Raw genomic sequence first — 22,254 nt, forward strand, 5'->3', positions numbered from 1 at the left:
TGCTGATGACGATAAATTTCATAAATTTAGTAAGTGTTAGTTGTGTCGTTGTCAAATATAGTGAACAACCTGCTGTAATTGCAATTAGCCCAATACATATGCTAAAGTGTTCTTATTATTGAGTCTATTAAAGCTCAACAATCAATTCCTCGAATAAAGTATATAATTGTAAATTGACCTATTTATTGTCTTCAAATACTAGAAAACACAATTTTCTATTGTGAAAATAAATTGCATTAGTTGGTAAAACTTCAAAACCAACTAGTTTTACCTTTTCAAATCTAATACAATGGATCGCTTAATAAATCAGTATAACAAACTAACTAGTACTTAACAACATAAGTTGTTTTTTTTTTTTTGAAATACCTTAAATTTTACTAGGTGGATCCATTTTATGAAAATATATTTGATGCTCTAAAATAAAATAAACTTAAACTGACTCGATGCCAGGGATCCGATGAGGCCCAGTCACCTTAAAATATTTTTAAAAATGTTGGAAATTGATAGTACGAGATAAAATAAATTAGAATTTATTTATTGTCCTTATTGAAAGTGTCGGATCCTATTTTTTCATGTTATTCTTAAATAAAGAATAATTTTAGATTTATGTATTTCCAATTCCATAGAGTCACAAATATTAAAGGGATATTATAATTCTCTAGATTTGAAAAATTCAACTGTAGGGACCGTGGGAGGTGGGAGAACTGAGGCCCATAAATAGGTCCAGATTAAAAACCCGCCTTCTTCAAAATTCACTCAACACACCAGAAACCCATAAACCCTAGCGAGCTTCCACCAATGGCGATCGACCACTCCACCATCTGCGAAAACGGGAAGCCTCTCACGCTCAGCTTAAACAACCACAATCAATTCTTTGGTAGAGCTACTTTCAGATCAAACTGATTGTTTGATGTGCAAAATATTCCGGTTCTGCATTTGATGAACGAATTACATTAATTTGAAATATCACAAGAGGTGGTTGATTAATTGCCACACTGAAATTTTGCAGTGTGGAGGGAGTTCTTATGGGGGGCGATTGCGGGCGCTTTTGGGGAAGGAATGATGCATCCTGTTGACACAATTAAGACACGCATGCAAAGCCAAGCTATTTTCAGCGGAAGCAAGGTTATTCTTCTAAATTTGAAATTAACGCGAGTCTATATATTTTGATACGTGATTTGTTTATTCTCTAAATCGAATTATTTTTGTTGTTGCTCTTAGAATCAAAATAGTGCAATGCAAATGGTCCGAGCCGTTTGGGCTATGGATGGTTTGGCTGGTGAGCAAATTTTCATTTTCTCTGCTCCACCTGTTTTCCTTAAAATAGAAGCATGGCGTCTCATGTATGAGTTGTGTATTTGATGAAATTCTGGATTTCTTGTTTGGTGATATGTGTCATCTTATTTATGTACTCCAGTTAAGATTGTAATTGTTGTATAGGCTTGTACAGGGGAATTGCACCAGGAGTAATGGGATCTCTTGCTACTGGAGCTACTTACTTTGGAGTCATCGAGTCCACAAAGAATTGGATGGAAGAATCATATCCTGGTGTTGGCGGTCACTGGGCACATTTCATAGCTGGAGCAATAGGTTGTTTTCTTGAACATTTTCTCTGCCCTATATAGTGTAGTGGTGGCCACTGAGCACGTCTATGGCACATTTGATCATTTTCTGAGATTCTTTTTCCCTTCCCAATTCTTTAAAAGTTGCATTGCCTCAAGTGACTTACGATAAGTATTATGCTGTTCAGGGGATACACTTGGCTCTTTTATATACGTTCCTTGTGAAGTGATGAAGCAACGCATGCAAGTTCAGGGCTCTAAGAAGTACTGGACTTCTGTTTTGGTAAAAGAAGCTTCTCAGGCAAAACATGGTATGCCCACTTATGGCTACTATCCTGGAATGTTTCAAGCTGGATGTTCAATATGGAAGGAACAAGGGTTAAAGGGACTATATGCAGGGTATGACCCGGAGTTATTTTTCTCATTAATTTGTCTTCAAAAGTTTTTGCATTTACAGCATGATCTGTTGGAACATTCTTAGCTGAGCATAGGGTAAGAAACTAGCATTCCATTATAATTTGGCTACTACTTGAAGAAATTAGAATAAACAAAGTAGATGATACTTGCTTGATGTAGGATTCTATTCTGCGCATACTATTTGGCCGAGCAAAATAGTACTGTTTTTGAAGGTGTTACTCAGCTGTACCTTTTAATTGGCGATGATGTTAATGAAATTAATTAGTAACTCGCTTTTACCTTTTGCCGTTTGCACCTGTATAAGTTGTATCTACACTCAATGGTGTTCATATAGAAGAAAATGTTGATTTCGTATATTGAAGATTAATATGTTATTATTTTGTTGCAGATATTGGTCCACACTTGCACGAGATGTTCCATTTGCTGGACTTATGGTATCAAATAAATTCTGATTGGCTTCGATAATTATCACATACATTGGCTGCACTATTTGTTTACATCCAGCTGGGGCTAGGCCTTGCCATGTTCATTTTTTAAAAATATGAGAATCAAACAGCACTATTAGTTCTCTGTCACAATGCCATAGTAAGTTACTTTTACAGAATATGGAAATAACATGGATCATTGTCTAATGGATTTTTTATGCCTGGCATATATGGTTTTTGGAGAAAAATTGCAATATTGAACGATAATTCAAGGTTGATGTGTGGCAATGTAAGATGATTAGGGTCTTGTTGTCTCAAAAAACTGACTGAGAAGTTTATTTATTCACAGGATTTTCACAGTATAAATGTCTCAAAACTCTTTTCCAAGTATGTCCCGATCAACCTTTCCTTGTAAAAAAATGCAAAACTCTGCTGAAAGTTTGAAGTCAATATCATGTGTCAGCGTTTTAGGAAAAAGGAGTTCAATGCACTGTGCTTGTTACCTTCTTCTTGCTTTTAAATATTGACATATTGTTCTCTTGCAGAGATGAAAATCATATTAGGACTACCAGAGATATCCTTATCTATTGTTGACACCATTAATGAAGTTATAATCATGCCTACCTCTCTGTACAGAGAAACCATCCACCTTTATCTTTCTCTTTGTCTATTTTCATTGCATCCATAAATATTAAACTTTGGACAATTTTTATGTCGTTTTATAAATTCACTTTCATTGCATCATATGATGCTCACTAAATTTATTTGTGTTCATATTGCAGGTTACTTTCTATGAAGCTTTTAAGACCATGTCAGAATATGGGAGACGTAGAATTTTCCCCAATTCAGACTTCCATACTAATAGTACTTTTGAGGGGCTTGTATTAGGAGGACTAGCTGGTGGTATGCTGTTTAAATTCCATAGCATCTCTCTCTCTCTCTCTCTCTAAGAAGTTACATGGTTGAGATATTCTTTTTGTCGTTCAGGTTTGAGTGCATATCTCACTACTCCGCTGGACGTTATTAAAACCAGATTGCAAGTACAAGGGACCACCATTAGGTAATAGCACAGTTTTGACTCCACTATTGAATGACAAGTCTTACTGGTTGCAAAGTACTATCTTATATTCAGGAAGCAATTATTGCAATTTGTTTTAATATCTTTCTTCAGCAACTAGTTATACCTTTTATTTTCACCAATTGATTGTGCTGCTTTGTTGGGCTTGTGAGATAGAAATTGCTACTGGAGAACTGGGCTTCAATATTTACTCTCCTTTGACCTTTATATTCTTTCAATCTCACTGAATGTGACAGCACGATTTTATATTCCAGTTCAACAGTTGTGAAGACCTTCGTACTACAATATTCTTGACATAGAAGTACTTTTTCAGGTATACGGGATGGTTGGATACTGTTTATAAGGTATGGCATGCTGAAGGAGTTAAAGGGATGTTCAGAGGTAGTGTCCCCAGAATTGCATGGTATATACCGGCATCAGCTCTCACTTTCATGGCCGTAGAATTTCTTAGGGATCATCACAGATTAACTAGTATATCAATAGACAAAAAAAATACTTCATTGCAAGAGGCTTCCTGAAGCGCTGATCCTACATTCTATTCAATAAATCCATCAATGTTCAGTATGCGAAATTAAGGGCGCTAGAAATATGTATATACACAGGAAACAGAGGGTTTTTTTTTTAATGTCCATGTAACAAACTGTTACATCAATCTGCTGATACTGCAAATCAGTCTTCTAGTTGAATTTTCAGTAACAACTAGCATTGCAGGTAAAAGAATGTCTCATTCTATTCGAATATTCTTGAACTATATTTGTTGGATTCAGGGTTAGAAACTGTATGTACATAAATCATTTCTGGTTAGAAGCAGAAGCAGCTCACAGGAGCTTTTCCTGTAGATCTCATTTTTCTAGCTTTATCTTTCACGATGGATTCTTCGTGTTTTCGTTTCTCCTCGACCCGTGCTCTTGTTCCCTGAGCTATATGATCAATCCTGGCTATCTTGTTGTAGTAATGTTTCAAGTTTTTTGATTTTCTGAGCTCCAAATCTCCCTGCAATAACAGCATACATTTTATGTCGCTAATAAGTTGTGTGCTTACATTTTTCAGCTATAACTCAGCAGTGTCACTATAATAAGCAAAACCTTCTTCCTTTCAATCTGATGTTTCTCTCCCAATTTCTTCTCATTTTCCCAGGCTTTAATCTCGTTATGCAAATTCTCATACCTATACGCAGATTAAACGAAATGATAAACATTCGCGTCGATGCTTGAAACCAAAAATCCTAGCTTCGTCACTGTAGTAAGGAAAACTAATCTTACCGTTTACGAATCTTGGCTATTTGGGCCTTCTCCCAAGCATCTGCTTTGGAATCTGGTTGTCGAAGAATCGTTGAAGTTTGCTTGTGCCTTTTATCATCAGCAATAGAAATGGCAGGCTTAAAAGATGAAGAACTCCTAGTTTCTTTCATAGATGCCTTTCTCATAGAACCTTTCATACGCACCCAAAAGAGTAAAAGAGAAGTGATTTAAACCATTTGCAAAATCTTCATATTCACACAAAAAGCAAAAAAAATGTTAATTACCTCCTTGTTGTGGCTCTTGTTTTCTGGTATTTGGTCTTGCAATTTTAGGGTTTGGTGTGACTTCTCCAAGAGAATGTATATGTATTGCATGTGCAGAAGCAGCAACTGCGGAAGCAAAATCAGAGTCGTCGGATTCATAATTGCGTCGCATCATTGGATTTGATTGAAATGAAATTTGTTTTAACTTATTGTAAACAGTAGAGATGGTATCATAAGACTGCAAGCACAATATATATATGCCTAGTAAAAAAGCAAAGAATTTTTCTTTCTTTTCTTACAATCTTTGAGTTCCATCCTTTTGCTTTACAGATAGCTTAAACATAATTAAAAGGTGAAGCTTTTACAAAATCTTGGTTTGGTGCATGCTTTGTGATCACCATATTCTGATTCCTTGTAGTTGCAGTATTCTCATATTCTTGTGCATGCGTCTTTGCTCTTAACTTTGCATATTGTTATAGCAATTTGCACACCTTCCTTTTGCTTACCAAAAACTTAGTTTTCCCACTTTTGTTTCTAAATTAATTCATAATATTCCACAAATTAAATAATCAGTGTTGTGTACAAATTAAACCCGGCCCAAACAAATTTCGCAATAAATTTTGATTCTAATGAATAAAAAAAGTATTACGATGTTAATTGGGAATAATTAAGATGAAAATTGAAAACCCCTCCTCCATGTTTTCGTTTTTAATATTATTCTTTCGGTTGATCAACGTTTTTAATTTTAAATCTTCCGAATGATAATTATTTAACTTTGTTGTCTTAGTTTCCAAATTTTCTTCTTCAGTAATAAGACATCGAAAATCATATTCCAAGGAATCATCAAATTAATTATTTGTATTACATAATTTTAGGCAAATACTATTGGTGTAAAAACTGTGATCTTAAGTAACTTTTACTGAACATATTTGCGATGTACTCCCTCCGTCTCACTAAAATATGATTTTTTGATTATTATTTTGGGCGTTGAATATTTTTATTTTTGCTCGGTACTCCACCATAATTCCTTTACTTTTTATCTATGCTTTTCATAAAGTGAGATCTATTTTTCACTCACAATGCATTTTTATCTAACATTTCTTAAAACACGTATCACTTACAAATGTCATGTTTTTGTGAGGCGGATTGAGTATTATTATTATTATTATTATTATTATTATTATTATTATTATTATTATTATTATGAGAATGTGAAGCCGGTTCTTACGATGCACATGGTGTAAATTTAGGATTGAGATTCGGTGTGATGTTTCATTTTGTATCTCATTTTCAATTTTGTTTATTTTCTTATATGCATTTCCCCCAATTCAACTTTGTATACTTTAATTTAAGTTTATGATTATTAGCTAAAGTTTATTCCATCTAATTAGGGTATATAATTATTATTTTTATCATTTAGTTTCACTTTTAGCTAATAATATGTTGATAAATTAAAAGTTATGGTGTAGAATTTTTTGAAATAAAAGTTAAGTATAATTCATAATATCATAATAAATTTTATTTTTATAAAAATTATTATTAAAATAATAGTTATAAGAGTGGACATAGTGACACATATAAAATTGTGGGACACTAGATCTCATCCCGTAAATTTACACATGAAAATCAAATGGGAGTACTACGCATTGTTTGCCTTTTTATGTTTTGTCTTTAAATTCATAAATATTCTTTCCGTCTTATTAGTAATGTTTCATTATTTTTGGGCACGAAAATTAAGAAAAATGTAGTTAGTTTAGAAAGTGAATTGATGGAAAGTATTTGAGAATTATTTTAAGTGAGTTAGTGTACAAAGTGAGTTTGACCAGCTGTTAATAATATTTTAAATGGTTGATTTTTTTACTAAAAATAATATAAAATATTACTAATGAGACGTTCTAATATAGTATTCATTTGTCTCATTTATCTTGACACATTTGTTTTAGGCACATAGATTAAGAATAAAGAGTTAACGGTCTAAAGTGAGTAGGGATCACTTATTTTATATATGTAAAGATGGTAGAGACCACATACTATTTTTGAAAAATATTATTATAATTACGATAAATTAAAAAAAAGTGTGTCAAGGTAAATGAGACGGAGAGAGTAATTAATTACTAAACATAGGAAGTATTGAATTGAAATTTAGGGGCTAGGATTAAGGCCTCAAAAGCTTTTGACATATGTTTCGCGAGTTATAGACTCATAAGGGCATCCATAATGGTACTTTCTCACATTATTGATTTTTCCTTTAATGAGACCCACACCTATCTTACTTCCCACCAAGCAAAACTGCTTCTCCTCTCTCCTCACATTCTTCCCCACATCATCAACTTTCTTTTAACTTCCTTCCATTAAGTATGCCCTAAATTAATATGCTATATATCATTATGCGATTTTTCCTATTTTCCTTTTTTTTTGTGGTTATTACTACTCCACATATTATTTTTGAGGAATACTACTCCACATATTTGTCTACATTTAAACAGTGTGAGCTGTTGTATATAAATAATAAGTTTTAGGTTTTAAATTTCACCGCTCCCTCTTTCTCTAAGTAAGAAGAAAAAAATTGTTATTTAATTTCAAACTTTTTGCTCACCCCTACCGTAGACCACAATCATAAGAAATTTGTTTGACAAACTTTCTAATTAAAAACTGGTCTCCTGTAGACGTCCGCATCATGCAAACGGGTCATATCCGGCTCGAAAACTCATATCTATCCTGCTTCGATTCTATTAGCTTTTCAACAATTTGAGATGAACAACTCCCTTCTCAAGATAACTAATAATGATACAAACAAATCTTAAGGGAGAAAATACTAAAAACGATGTAATATGGAACTTGTATAGCTTGATAACTTCGAGCACAAGAGATTCTAGAGTGATAGTATGCTTGTGTTACAATGGGACCGGTTACCTCTATTTATACTACACTAAAGATGAAGGGTAAAATTGACTTTCTAACTACTCATATGCAAAGCATGGATCAATTACAACCATAATGAAAATCTAACTAAATTTCGACTATTAACTAACTATTGTCTTTTCTCCCTAGGGCTGATTATGATTGTAAAACTAGAAACCACGTGTTCTTCGCATTACGCCATTGGGGATGAACAAGCTTGTAAATGTTATGGGTGTTATTGCTGTCGTATGGGGTCATATTGGGGTTGACATGCTATGCCACCACTCTCAATGCTGATCATGGCTATCATTCTTTTGACTTGACATGCCCAGGCGACATTCCACAGCCAGGTGATCAAGCCTATCAACAAGAAGATAAAGATATATATATATATAAATAGAGAGATAGGGGGGGTCCAAATAAGAACTTTTTTTTATAAAATAAGAACGAAGAACCAAAAAAAAAAAAATCTAATTCTAACCATCCCCATTTTGGCGACACATTCCATCCCCTCCCAACATCGCTCCCCTCTCTCTCTCTTTCTCTCTCTCTCTCACGCGCGCGCACACACACACACACACTGTCTCGAATTTGCCTTTTCGTGTCTAAAATAGAATTTTTGCCGTGCCTCTGTCTCTTTGTCCTACCTTCGGCACACCTCGTTTCTACCACCTATCAAACTCATCCTCTCTCTCTCTCTCTGTCTAGCCCGTCGCCTCTCATATTGATATTGCGATCGAATTGTCGTTGCGTCTCTGGTGTGCACCTCCTTGCACCGTCATGCCACGCTTTCACCTCATGCATTGTGTTGTTGCGCCTTGCCTCACTCACTCTCTCTGTGATTTGAGATCTTCATCAATGCTCGATGTATTCGATGTTTGACACTCGATGCGGAGTGTCGAGCAAGAGCTCAAATTGAACTATTGCTCGATACTCGACATTTAATTCTCAACGCTTAAGCATCAAGCAACAATTCAAATTGAATTATTGTTCGACGCTCTATGCTTGATTGAGCATGTAAGCTTCGAGCATTAAGTCAAGTTTATAGGGGTGGATCATTCAATTTGATTCGAGTATAGTGGTGGTGGATTTGTGGCGGCGAATCAAATGCGTAGTGGATTTGTGAATTGGAGGTGGCGGTGATAGATATGCAAAGCACAACGATTAATAATGGCGTGGTGGTCGTTAGTCGACGGTGGGCGGTGGCGAGGCTCTTTTTTTCATTTATTTTTATATAAATTATAATTAATAAATCAAATATCAAAATATTAAAATATAATTTAATTTTGAATTGGTATAAAGACAGAATGATCATAACAAATACTTATATACTTCCTCCGGTCCCATAAGAGCGTGCACTTTTTATCATTTTGGTATGTCTCAAAAGAGTGCACTTTCTTTTTTTTTGGACCCATTCTTCCGCAAGTAACATACTCACTTAACATTTTTAAAAATTCGTGCCACTAATAATCATGTAAATTCTTATGGAACGAAGAGAGTATTTTATAAAAAGTGAATATGTTTTATTTTTTATTTTAAAAAAAGTGTACATATCTTTTTACTCTAAAAAAATACACAAAAATTTCGAATGTATCGTACGGTTGACCCGTATTCATAATAATGTTATTTATACAGTTCGGGTCAAGACGTGAGTTCAAGTTAAAATGCGGGTCAGGACGTGAGTTCAAGTTAAAATGCAGGTCAGAATCTAAATGAGGGTGCAATCCGATTATACGATACACCCGATTGTACCCAAGATCACCTCTAAAAAAAATACATATGTATAACTAGTAGAAGATACATGGAAAGTTAGTGGCTGATTTTAAATTGAATTGGGCTCAGTCAACTGCCAAAATCAGACCTATAAAGAATAGAAGAAACCTACCATTATCGCATAATGTTCTGGTGTAGCTCTATCTACAAAGGTTTTAAAAAAAAGGAATTCTGGTGAAGGTAACTTCTGTAGTACAGAAGAAATTAAAGTATATAATTACAGTATAATCTTCTGGTGAAGGTAACTTATGAGTTATGAAGTTTAAGTATATATTACAATAAATTAATATTTTTTTATAAATCAATTATTAAATTAATATAATCTAATGGCGTAGATGAATTACTAAATTAATCAAATTTAAATTAATTTTTCATAAATAAAAAATTTTGATGTCTCGACTTTGTGAATTGGCATTCAGCCTTCTGTTTTATGGATATTTAAAAGCATATAATTGGACCCCTGTCAAGCCGACAAAATCTTAAAAACTATATTACCATTTTCTTCCACTAACCTTTCTAAAAACACAACTGTTTCATACCAAATCGGTAAGTCCCTTCAAAATTCCTCCACATCTTCAAGAAAATCCATGACCAACCCATTACAATGGCAAACATCAATTTCTCGGTTGGTAATGAATTGGGTTTTATTTAGTATCTTATCCCCACAAAAGATTTTCAAGAAACATTAGTGAAAAAATCCTTCTATTCAGCAAGATTCCGTGTGCATTGGCTGTTTCATGGAGAATGTATGATTTCTAAGGTAAATTTTCGATCTTTTTGTAGCTTTCTTGTTCAATAAAATAATTGCTGTTGTCAAATTCCGATCTTTCTGTTGTTTCAAGCTTTATACATTTGATAGATAGTTCTGAAGCTCGGATGTCAATTTTTTTAGCTGTGTTTTTGCTTGTTTAGTGAAATTAGAAAAAAACTTTGCTTGTACGACTGGTAATGCACCGCAGAAGCAAATAAATTGCGTCTATCTATTGAGCTAAACTGTGTGTGTTATCATTTTAATACCTTCGGTGTGTGTGTGTGTGTGAGAGAGAGAGAGAGAGAGAGAGAGATTCTCTAGAAGCATATGTGTGGCAAGAGCCGTGGGAAAATCTGAAATGATCTGAATTCAAGAATTTTTGCTGTTGGAAACAATATATAATTATGCTGTTCATGGCTCATGATTTGAGAAACTAATTAATTATTTTTGTTAGGCTTCTTAGACATGCTGTAGTCCTGTGATGAGCTTGATACACTCTGCTTGATTTTGTCGATTTCTCTTGTTGATCATTCGTTGATTTGGCTGGGTCGCGCTGCTCTACTAGTTGATCTGCCAATGGGATTTCAGGCCCTGTTCTTGGTCTTTCTGGCCTTTTGCCCGGCAATTTTGGCGCAGGAATCTGAAGATGCCAAACTTGTCATCAACACAAGCTCAACCGTTGCCAAAACGGATGCTAATTATATTTGTGCCACCATTGACTGGTGGCCTAAAGAGAAGTGTGACTACAATAGATGCCCGTGGGGGTCATCTTCTGTGATAAATCTTGTAAGTGGTTTATCAATGGTGTCAGATATGCTCATAAGAGATGGTGCCTTTTGTTGCCTAACTACTAACTTTTATGAGTGAGTTAATGATTAGTATTCGTTTCTTTTGTAGAACCTATCTCATCCTTCTCTAATCAATGCTATTCAAGGTTTGTGTTTCCTGTTTCTATAACTCGAGCGTTTCTGATTTCCTGATTTCACCGTGCCTTGTATGAGCGTCTCATCTTGTTCTGTTGCAAAACAGCTTTCAAGAATTTGAGAATCAGAGTTGGTGGTTCTTTGCAAGATCAAGTACTTTATGATGTGGGAAATTCAACATCTTCTTGTCAACCATTTACGAAGCAGAAGGGCGGGTTATTTGGATTTTCAAAGGGTTGCCTACATATGCGGAGGTGGGATGATCTGAATACATTTTTCAAGAAGACAGGGTAAGATATAATTGCTTTTGTTGGTTGAATCTCAATATTTCCGAACCTGCATGAACATATGTATCTCTATGCGTAACTATCAAAGATTTTGTTACATAAATGCGGTGATGGTGGGAATATGTAAGATTTTCAATTGTTCTCCCAAGTGCCATTTTCTGAAATATCTAGTTCTTTGACTGTTCTCCAATTCCAAGTGCTTTTATTCAAACCTTGTTGTATATGTAAGATGATCGATTGCAGTGATCCAAATCTGAGGATTTCTAGTGGTCTTCGTTTCGCTTTCTCGTTGCAGAGTTATTCTCACTTTTGGCCTTAATGCTCTTTATGGGAGGCACCATTTGCGAAAAGGAGTTTGGGGAGGTGATTGGGATCCCAGCAATGCTCGTGATTTCATCAGATACACTATTTCTAAGGATTACAATGTTGACTCTTGGGAATTTGGTACAAAATCTTGAACGACCTCTTTTGCAGTTGATGAAAGATCTCTCTAGTTCTGATCTCCAAGAGATTGATCAACTCATTCTCCCATTGCTTTTGTTAGGTAATGAGTTGAGTGGCAAGGGGGTCGGTGCTAGTGTTGGCGCGCAACAGTATGGAAAAGATTTGGTCCGTCTCAATACTATGGTCGATGAACTGTATGAAAATCCCATGCCAAAACCGGCTATCTTGGCTCCGGGAGGGTTCTATGATAAGGCGTGGTTTGACACGCTGCTTCAAGTCTCGGGCCCTCATGTAGTCAATGTTCTGTCGCATCATATGTACACTTTGGGTCCAGGTTGGTTCTAAATACACATGTTTGATGCTTCGTGTCATGATGGTACCAAAATGTAGAAAGACGTGAAACTAACCTCTGGCACGACGTTGCAGGAAATGACCCGAACATCATGAAAAAGATCCTAAACCCGAATCACTTGGACAAGGCATCATTGACATTTGGCAATCTTAGTTCCACCATTTTAGCAAATGGTCCTTGGGCTGTAGCTTGGGTTGGTGAATCAGGAGGGGCCTTCAACAATGGTGCTAGGGGAATATCTAACGCGTTTCTCAACAGCTTCTGGTAACCTTCTCCCACCTTAGAATCGAGTAAATCTTCTCTGGAAATATCGAGAGAATTTTTGCTGGTTCTGACAAAAGCTTGAAATCATGAATGCAGGTATCTGGATCAACTTGGAATGGCAGCCAAGTACAATACCAGAGTCTATTGCCGGCAGACTTTGATAGGCGGCTTCTACGGCCTCCTCAACAAAACTACGTTCGTCCCAACCCCCGACTATTATAGGTTAGACTCAGTACCGTCATTTCTACTTTACAAATCACTGTTTATGTATCTTTGTCTCATGCAAATACTCGTGGCAACACAGTGCATTACTCTGGCATCGGCTCATGGGAGACGGAGTACTCTCCATTCACAGCCACGCGTCGCCATTCTTGCGTACTTATGCTCACTGTGCAAGAGAAAGAGTAAGAGCCCTTTTACCCTTCCCCACATTCTGTTTAAATGAAACATATTCGTCTGATCGTCTCTGAACGAACTCCCCTTTCAGGCCGGTGTAGTCGTTCTTCTGATCAATTTGAGCAACCAGACTGCGTTCGACATTGAAGTTGAATCAAGTGACAGTGCTCAAGTGCAAGTCATCAAGACAAGGTCCGTGGTGCACAGGATTAAGAAGTCGGTCTCGTGGATTGGCAACAGAGCCTCGGACGAGAAACTGTCGAGAGAGGAGTACCGGTTGACTCCCAAGAATGGCGATCTTCGAAGCACTATGATGCTGTTGAACGGACAGCCGCTGCAGCTAACTGAGACGGGAGGGGTGCCGGACCTCGCTCCCGCCCACGTCGAAACGAACGCTCCTCTAAGTGTCGCTCCGCTTTCGGTTGCATTTGTGGTGTATCCCAACTTCAATGCTCCAGGATGCAAGTGAAGTTTGTGTAGCAGTTTGAAGGTTTGCTTCTTATCTCATGTGGTAGGGTTAGTTTTGTTATACTGTACATGTGTTTTTGAAGAGTGATTAGGCTTTACTACTCTAGTCTAGTCTAGTAAACAAGTAGAATGCTGATATTTTGGTGTATTAGGTAGTATGCTTTGTATTCCTTGTTATATACTTATTCTTTGTGAAATGTAATTTCATCAAACAATAATGTAAAATGAAAGATTAATAATGTCAAGTTCTGGTTTTGATCTTGATGTCACGGCGTCTGCATTTGTTATCTTATGATTAAAATAAACAGAGTGGTTCGACTGAGATGCGGTTCCATAGTTTATTAAGAAACTCATATAATTAAGTAATTGATCCATTAATACACATTATTAAGTTTTCAATATTGAAGAATTCATAAAACATAGTAATTCCCGGATTTACTTCTCACTTTCTTCTTTAAGTCTCACAAAAAGAAAGTTTACATGACATCCACAGAAACACTAACTAATTCTAACAGTTTCTCGTACATAAAAATGCAGACATCCACAGAAATCAATACATAAAAATACGGTGGAAAGATAAAATTGGACATTTGGACCCAAAAAGTAATCATTGGGTATAGACATTAATATTGTACTCCAAATAAAGAAAAAAAACTGCACTACGAATCCGATGGAATTTTACTCCTACCTCAATGCTCAAGTCACAATTAAACACCAAAACACCACCATTCACTAAACAAGCAAATAAGACTTGGTTTCGTTGCAAATGGTACCTACAAATCTCAATGAAATACAAGCAAGAGCCTGTGGAAATTCTAGTGAGCTACAGTCAGGTGAAAGGATAGAAATTTGAGAAAAGTAAAGTGCCGATAAAAATGTAAGCAGCAGAATAAGCCCATATGAAATGGCCCCATCTCTTTCCAGTGCTACTACATCCCATTATGTGGGATGCGAACCAGTAAATGAGGGGGCAAGCAGATAAAAAACGAGTTGAAACCTGTTTCACCAAAATGATTATATCAGCCGGATATGCTACATATATTGCATGTCAAGAAGAACGACGATATACATTGGAACACAAGTACATTCACATCTCATCAAGGTTTACACAGAACTCATGCTGACCCCTAAAACTGTTCCATGGTTGCATTATGGTACTTGAAAAACTTCAGTGGATTGTGACACGTATATTTGTAAATAATTAACCACAATATTTGATATAAATGAAAAAGAGAATTGCTAAAACAAGTTTGGAGCTGACCTGAACGTGCATGATGAAAAATGCTGTGGCAACCATGAAGCTTAAATGTAGAGCAAAAGGAAGAATAACAACAGGATCACATTGCAGCCGATTTGGTGCTTCACCTTTTGATGGCTCGGTAACCAATTGTTCTCCCAGGGCAGTTTTTTTCCTCGGTCTAAGAGCCCTGCCATCTGTGTGATGCAATAAATCAAGAATTAAAAACACAACAGCTTTCATACATGGCATATGTAACTGGCTCTGGCTCACTTTTCCACTTAAATTATCTCCTTGATGAATCAACAACATACAATTCCCATAACATACAAACATGAAAAGAAAACATTTTATAGCTTACAGTAAAATGCGCACCTTTCGATTCGTTAGGAGTACCATACTCTGAAATTCCAGTAGTGCTAGCTTGTCCCTCTGGTCCGGTAGATGATGCGGAACCAACCAATTTGCTTTCTTTCAAAGAAACTCGGAGACCGAGCGAGAGAAAAACCTCAGGCCAAAGCTTCACATAGTAGACAATAGAGCAAAGTGCCAGAGACAATATAGGTGACGCAAGAAGAAAATTCGGCAACTGTTTAACTTGAAAATATCTTAAGAAGCCCACTCCCCTGGCATAAAATAAAAACAGCCGTAAGAGACATTTAAACAAAGATATCTAATATTTAGGGGATCAAATACAGGCACAAAGTGAACTCAACTAGATACCAACACGACTTCAGTAAACTATACAGGAACTTAGTCTGAGGTGGCTAAATGTGAAGAGCAGTCAGACCATTGATACGAGGGACGAGTTTTGAGACAACTCTTCCACACAGATCCTTGCTCCCAACCAAAGGTTCTTACATGCATGTAATTGATAAGGTTAGGAAATCAGGATGTTGAGGATACAAGAAGGAGAGATATCATAGACGGTCCAGTTATTTTCTGTGAAATAGCTCTCCTCGCTATCACGAAGCCGGATTCTTTGTTTAACACCAAAGAGGAAGCGTACCCTACTTCACCCTCTACAGATAATATAGCAGTAGTACCCATGCATGCAGCAAAAGCAAAGGGTAGTAGAAAGGATAATCTTGTGTAACATACCAATAGTGGCTTTGAATGTAATTGTAGAGTAAAGGAAGTCTTGCCTTGCACCAAGGCCTCATTTCAGCCACAGAACGACCCATGCACATATTCAAATACCCATATGCTTGAAAGGAGATGAAGGGACCAAAGATAAATATAGATCGTAATGCCCCAGCAAGAAGAATCTTCACTATTAGCAGCTGGCACACATAAAGATTGAAGTATGTAACTAAAACTTAACAAACATGATTCCAAAAGACCGACAATTTTGAATAAAACAAAATTATGAAGAACATAAATATGCAAATTGAAAATATTGCCTAATGATACTGGAGTGACAGTAACCTACAATATTTATCCAAAATGATTTCACAAAGAGGTGGAAGTAAAGTATGTAGCCATTTCTAACTCAAAGGGCACCCACTCTTATATCACTAAAATGGGACACACTGCAGGATGAGTACTCACATAAGAGTGCTTTTCTGGAAGAGAAAGCGTCATTTAGTTGTTGCATTGCATGGTAACATATGTAGCCCGCATTAAGCACCCCATTTGACCGTGCACAGCCCGATAGTGCAAGCCAAAGCGTAGCATAATTATATTTCCCATTCATGAAATGATACAATCCTCCAATTGACAATACAGCAAATAGACTCTCAGAGTATCTGCAGGAAATGAAGGTAGCAATCATCAGTCAAATTCTTGCTATTCTTCTTCCATATGAGAAAAAGGATCCAGAAAGTACACTGATGAGTAGAAGATTGAAGCTGGATTAAAGCAAAACAAAATTGCTGCTCTTAATGAAACCTCCTCGTCTTTCAAAACAATAACTGAAATCCTGCATAATATATGATAAAAAGAAAAGTCAACAAAAGAGAAAAATAATTATGTTGTAGGGAGAAATGTTCATCAGTATCTGAACTAGCTCAAATAGCCATATTAACAGTTTACACGATGATTGAACCAGTAAACTTTCCAAACCTAGCTCAAAATCTAAATTCAGCTGATTTGATTACATAAATAAAGCATAAACATTCATTTAAAAGAATTCAAAAGATGAACCCGTTGCAGCTAAAACCTCACCTATATAGATAAAACGCGGCAAAAACAAAGGCGACATTGCTAATCACATAGCCAGATAATCCAAGCACAGCCCTGTATCCAATCAGAGGTACCAATGGAGCAAAAACTGCAGAGTTATAATAAAAATCATATCTTCTCCCAACAGCCGGGCAAAAAGGCAAGTTGAAGTTTAATTTTTCGGAAAACAAAAAGAACAACATAAATATGAGTATCAATCGAAAAGATTTAAAATTGTTCTACATGAAGCTACATAGTAAAAAGTTGCAGTCTATTTGATTCGCTCTTATTCCACCATCTTCAACTAAATTACCAGTAAATAACTGAAACTAAGAAATTGCACAACAAAATTAACAACAATCAAAAACCTGATTTTGAGAAAATAGTTACGCAGATGGGAAGCAAAGGCAAGAAGGCGTAGGTCTGTTCGTATTCGTATCCGCACTCCGCAATGCGCGTGAAGTAGACGCCATCCCACACGATGCTGCGCTCAATCGCCGATCCGACGCGCGGCAGGAGAACCGATGGCGGAGGACTAGACGAATTGGTGGCGGAGAGGCATGGCGGATTTATTGAAGCGGATGTGTCGTAGGGGCTGAGAAGAGACCGCCAGATTATAATTAGGGCCAGCACTAGAACTCTAGAGCCGACTGCGTAGCGGAGGAGGCGGCGCGTGAGAGGACCCAGGCGGTGGCCGGAGGCTCTGCCGGCGACGGATTTAAGACTCATCTCGCTGAAAAATGTTTATACCTAGTAATACTGATTTCTTATTTAACCAAAAATTAATAAAACTCAATTTTATTTTTAAAAAGTTAGATAAAAAGCCTAAAAAGAATATTTTACTTTTACCTAATTGTTTATTGGAATCATGATTAGTATATTAATGAATAGAAATAAATTAAGGAATGAAACTATAAAAAGATTTTCCCATAAAACCTGACGTTTAGAGGAGAGGGGAGAAGAAGAAATGGCGACGGCACCCACGCGCCGCGAAGTGCTCTCGCTCTTTCGATCGTTCATGCGGACTGCACGTGAGTTCACGGACTACAACATCAGGGAGTACGCCAAACGCCGCGCCGTTGACGCGTTCCGCCAAAACCGCCACCTGTCCGACCCTGCGGAGGTCGCCGCCGCCTTCGCCGACGGAAAGTCGCAGCTCGGCGTCGCCAAACGCCAGGCCGTCGTCTACTCGCTCTATGCCCCCTCAATTAAGAGCGTTATGGAGATTTAGCTCGCCTCATGTCGTTTATTTAAGCTGATTGCTGTTAATCAGGTCTATTTCCACCACTAGGGTTTATGTTTCTTTTGCTATAGGGTTCATTTTGCTGATACTTGTTGTTGCTTTGAGGAATTAAATCTGTTTCTTCGTTTTGTATCTTTATCTAATTCTGTTTTTCCTTTTTCGTTGCTTCACTAATCATTAAATCACTATCGGTGCAGGGAACTTATTTCTACTTTTGTTTCAGAGTATTCATTTTTCTCCATAGCAGTATAATTTTCTTGTAGTTGCTTTGTGATTCATTTAAAGAGTGGCATGCCTTGCTTAAATGCTTCTGAATAGTTCCTACAGAAAACCTCCGTCTTACTATTGCTTCAATCTACTTCTGAAGGGAAGCTAACTTAGCTGAGATGTTTGTGTGTTCATTAATAGCTGAGGCATATTCTGGTTACAGTGCTGAGAAATGGGTTGCTGACTTTGTGGATACATTTGAAGAAAATTGGTTGTTGACTTATAAAACAGTTCTAGGTCTGAAAAATGTTAAGATTTATTTGAAGCTAATCAAGTTTGCACCAAACATTGAAATTTTAAAGTTTTATGCACATAGGACATTACATTAGCATGATTCGACCGATGCAGTGTATATGATTCGAATGATTCAACTTAAGTTGGTGTAACCTTTCACATTTAAAGCTTGAATATCTGCCACTAATACTGATTAGGATAGGCTCAGATGTATATGTGGGTAGTGTTCAAGGTAGGTTGGAATAAAGAGAAGGTATCTGTAGTTCATGAAAATAATAACATTCCTGGTCTAGAAAGCGTAGAGGATTTGAAAGTACTTGGATGCTATTTGGTTTAGGCTACGCTTTCTGTATGAAGCTGTAATTTTCAATTCTTAAGGTTTGATGTGTGTAGTGTGGCTCTATGATCCAAGGCTAATGCTTAACAAATATTGGTGTAATTTCAACGGTTCTCTACAATAACCACAGGCATTGAACTTAATCATGTGTCTTAGTATTGTTTTAAAATAAAAAACTACTACTATTAACTACCAACACAAAGTTTGAATATGTACTTTTTGTCATTTTTCTTCACCTGTTTCCATGTTGCTTTAAATGTCATGTTGTACTCTTCCTGTCATGGGTCAAGTTAAAAGATCTTGCAGATTTTTGCTCAGTTTTGACTGAAATATGTTTGTTGCCAGAATTGTGGATAACTGATTATAATCTGATGAATGCTTTACTAACAAGTAAACTGTCATGTGTGGCCTGCTGTGCTACTCTATTGGATTGGTATAAATACTGATGTCAGCTATGTTCCTTGGGGGGTATCACGAAATAGAAGATTTTGCTGGTCTTAGCAATGCTTAGCCTGAATTATACATCTTGTCTGCTACATCCGTATTAGCTTTGAGTTTATGCATAACTACCGATGAAGGTCCCTTTGAAGTTCATTCATTTTCCAATTCTGTCGATATTTCAGGACTCGATGAAGGAAATCAAGAATATGGAGATATTTTCAGACGAAGACGGAAGGATGATTACTAGCTTCATTCTGATTAGAGAGTATCTATAGATGGGTTGCTTATATATCTTGATGTATCAATGAACATCTAATTGAATATTTGCCTCAACAGGAATAATGTGAAGCTGCTTATATGTTACGTACATGATTGTTTGATATTTGTTGCCTTGCCAAGTTCATTACAAGGTTGCTATATTGCATTGGTTCGTGACCAGAATCTTGAGACGCAACGACAAGATGGGCCTACGTGGTTTGATTTGGTCAATTTTTTAAGGATAAATATTCGATTTTGTCCTATCGTAGTAGCGTTTTAACAAAAATGTCCCAACCTAAGGATAAGTGCATATAAGTAATCATCGTTTCAGAGTTTAGTCATTTTTGTCTCGGAAAAAAAATTCTGGCACCGAAGTGCTGATGTGGAATGCCAGGAATTTCACGTCACAATTCTTACGTGGCAAACTTTGCTGATGTGGCATTTATTTTTTTATTGAATTTTTTTGTTTTGTTCCATCGTATTATAGTTTTAATAAAAATGTCCCAACGTATTATAGTTTTAACAAAAATGTCCCATCGTATTCAATTTCTTCATCTCAATTTAGAAAACCTGTTATTTTTCTTATTTATCATTTAGTGACAAACATACAACTTGAGATGCAATTGTTTCAAAATTTTCCATCAAAACATTTCAAGTGCATAATTACATCAAAATGGCTAAAATTGAGTCTCACAATACTCCCATTCTTCCTTTATATTAAAATAGTCTAATTGATGCCAAAACACAAAACAAAATAAGAGTTTAAGGTGGCGTAAGGTTTTCAACTTGACTCTCTGGCATTCCCCGTGTGCTCCCTTCTCTGGCATTCCCTGTGTGAGTTTAATTACATTTTGTTAGTGGATATGATGCGGCCGCAACAGCTGTAAGACCCTCCCGTAAGACCTCCAAATAACATGAAGGACAGAGAAGAGGGCACACGGGGAATGCAAGAGAGTCAAGTTGAAAACCCCACACCACCTTAAACTCTTATTTTGTTTTGTGTTTTCGCATCAATTAAACTATTTCAATATAAAGGAAGAAAGGAGTATCGTCAGACTCAATTTTAGCCATTTTGATGTAATTATGTTTAGACACTTGAAATGTTTTGATGGAAAATTTGAAACAATTGCATCTCAAGTTGTATGTTTGTCATCTAAATGATAAACAAGAAAAATAACAGGTTTTCTAAATTGGGATGAGGAAATTGAATACGATGGGACATTTTTTTTATTAAAACTATAATACATTGAGACATTTTTGTTAAAACTATAATACGATGGGACAAAACAAAAAAATTAAATAAAAAAATAAATGTCACATCAGCAAAGTTTGCCACGTAAGAATTGTGACGTGGAATTTCGGCATTCCACGTCAGCATTCCGGTGCCGGAATTTTTTTCTGGGACAAAAATGACTAAATCCTGAAACAATGGGTACTTCTATGCACTTATCCTTATGTTGGGACATTTTTGTTAAAACACTAATACGATGGGACAAAATCGAATTACCCTTTTTTTAACCTTATTGAATTTTTGTTATTTTAAGCATTGAATTTGAAGCATGTAAGTGTGGGGGCAAAGCAGCAACATTAATATTTGAGCATATACGTACTTTTTTATCGCATCCCAACGACGTGATTAGTTAATTATGAGATGGTGAAGAAACTGCAAAGCCTCTACATGCAGAAAAGCAGGCATGAGTAAATTCTGTTATATCTTGTCTGCCCAACGCAGCTGCACCAATAACTCGCCCATTATTTATTGCTTCATCTCATCACACAAGTCAAATTCGGAATCTACTGTTTGAATTCGTTACGACAAAACTGCGTATTGATATAGTATACAACACGAGATTAAATATCGTAACAGATCAAAATATGTGCCAAAATGGAATCAGGAAAATAAGATTGACAGACTCAAGCACCTTAATTTCTCATTGAAATTGATGGCGATGCAACTTGTACCAGAAAAAAGGTATCAACATTTCTCTAAACTAACAAGAGACAACATGCAAGTATCAAAAATAAAGAAAAAGAAACCAAACTAGCATCTCTAGCTATCATCAATTGTGCAGAGGATTAGGCCCGCCGGGAACCAGCCGCTTCTCGACGCCGTATCTCGGGTCTATCTCGTCGGTAGGCCGCGGGCGCAGGAGCCGGCGCGGAGGAGATGGGAGTGAGTTGCGGAGGTGTGGTTGGCGGTAGACAAAAATGGATGGAGTAGTTAAGCTTAATATTCTTGAACACTCGGTGTTGGCTGCCGCCATGAGGAGAATTATGATGGTGGTCGACAACCATCGGGCGGCGGTGGTGGTGGTGGTGGTGGAGTTCTTCATGGTGGTAGTGAGATTGAGACGTGAAGAGGAGTAAAGGAGCAAGTGAAAAAAGGAGTATTTAAAAGTGAAACAAGTGATCCATGAAGGCATTAATGAGGTAGCATTTTGCAGCAGCACAAAGTCTGTTGTCTTTATAGCAGATGCTGGTAATGCTGTAGCTGCTTATGTTTAAAGCTTCATGGGTCTTAAATATGCT

At 36.6% G+C, this 22,254-nt stretch overlaps 5 protein-coding genes across 5 annotated transcripts; 3 read left to right on the top strand and 2 right to left on the bottom strand.

Annotated features, from left to right (window-relative positions):
* The first annotated feature begins 717 nt into the window (after window positions 1-717).
* LOC131020330 (S-adenosylmethionine carrier 1, chloroplastic/mitochondrial) lies at window positions 718-4,217 on the top strand. Its single transcript, XM_057949067.1, has 9 exons — window positions 718-877; window positions 1,010-1,125; window positions 1,222-1,279; window positions 1,441-1,590; window positions 1,751-1,961; window positions 2,368-2,413; window positions 3,187-3,307; window positions 3,392-3,464; window positions 3,796-4,217. The coding sequence occupies exons 1-9, from the start codon at window positions 799-801 to the stop codon at window positions 3,998-4,000; spliced, it is 1,059 nt and encodes a 352-aa protein (XP_057805050.1). The 5' UTR covers window positions 718-798; the 3' UTR covers window positions 4,001-4,217.
* Window positions 4,195-5,228, bottom strand: LOC131020331 (remorin). Its single transcript, XM_057949069.1, has 4 exons — window positions 5,008-5,228; window positions 4,745-4,913; window positions 4,568-4,649; window positions 4,195-4,475 (listed from the first exon to the last, which is right to left on the bottom strand). The coding sequence occupies exons 1-4, from the start codon at window positions 5,159-5,161 to the stop codon at window positions 4,284-4,286; spliced, it is 597 nt and encodes a 198-aa protein (XP_057805052.1). The 5' UTR covers window positions 5,162-5,228; the 3' UTR covers window positions 4,195-4,283.
* A 4,903-nt stretch (window positions 5,229-10,131) lies between these two features.
* LOC131020332 (heparanase-like protein 1) lies at window positions 10,132-13,809 on the top strand. The gene is made up of 10 exons (XM_057949070.1): window positions 10,132-10,420; window positions 11,000-11,197; window positions 11,309-11,345; window positions 11,441-11,624; window positions 11,917-12,065; window positions 12,166-12,399; window positions 12,492-12,681; window positions 12,778-12,903; window positions 12,986-13,085; window positions 13,169-13,809. The coding sequence occupies exons 1-10, from the start codon at window positions 10,409-10,411 to the stop codon at window positions 13,544-13,546; spliced, it is 1,608 nt and encodes a 535-aa protein (XP_057805053.1). The 5' UTR covers window positions 10,132-10,408; the 3' UTR covers window positions 13,547-13,809.
* Window positions 13,810-14,252: 443 nt separating this feature from the next.
* Window positions 14,253-17,797, bottom strand: LOC131020334 (uncharacterized). Its single transcript, XM_057949072.1, has 8 exons — window positions 17,314-17,797; window positions 16,949-17,054; window positions 16,611-16,703; window positions 16,333-16,530; window positions 15,884-16,063; window positions 15,158-15,408; window positions 14,807-14,979; window positions 14,253-14,542 (listed from the first exon to the last, which is right to left on the bottom strand). The coding sequence occupies exons 1-8, from the start codon at window positions 17,672-17,674 to the stop codon at window positions 14,375-14,377; spliced, it is 1,530 nt and encodes a 509-aa protein (XP_057805055.1). The 5' UTR covers window positions 17,675-17,797; the 3' UTR covers window positions 14,253-14,374.
* A 55-nt stretch (window positions 17,798-17,852) lies between these two features.
* On the top strand, window positions 17,853-19,849 carry LOC131020333 (protein ISD11). The gene is made up of 2 exons (XM_057949071.1): window positions 17,853-18,218; window positions 19,650-19,849. Exon 1 carries the CDS (start codon window positions 17,913-17,915, stop codon window positions 18,174-18,176), a length of 264 nt encoding a protein of 87 aa, XP_057805054.1. The 5' UTR covers window positions 17,853-17,912; the 3' UTR covers window positions 18,177-18,218; window positions 19,650-19,849.
* The last annotated feature ends 2,405 nt before the right edge of the window (window positions 19,850-22,254 follow it).

This window comes from Salvia miltiorrhiza, chromosome 4, assembly GCF_028751815.1.
Source record: "Salvia miltiorrhiza cultivar Shanhuang (shh) chromosome 4, IMPLAD_Smil_shh, whole genome shotgun sequence".
Taxonomy (NCBI): Eukaryota; Viridiplantae; Streptophyta; class Magnoliopsida; order Lamiales; family Lamiaceae; genus Salvia; species Salvia miltiorrhiza.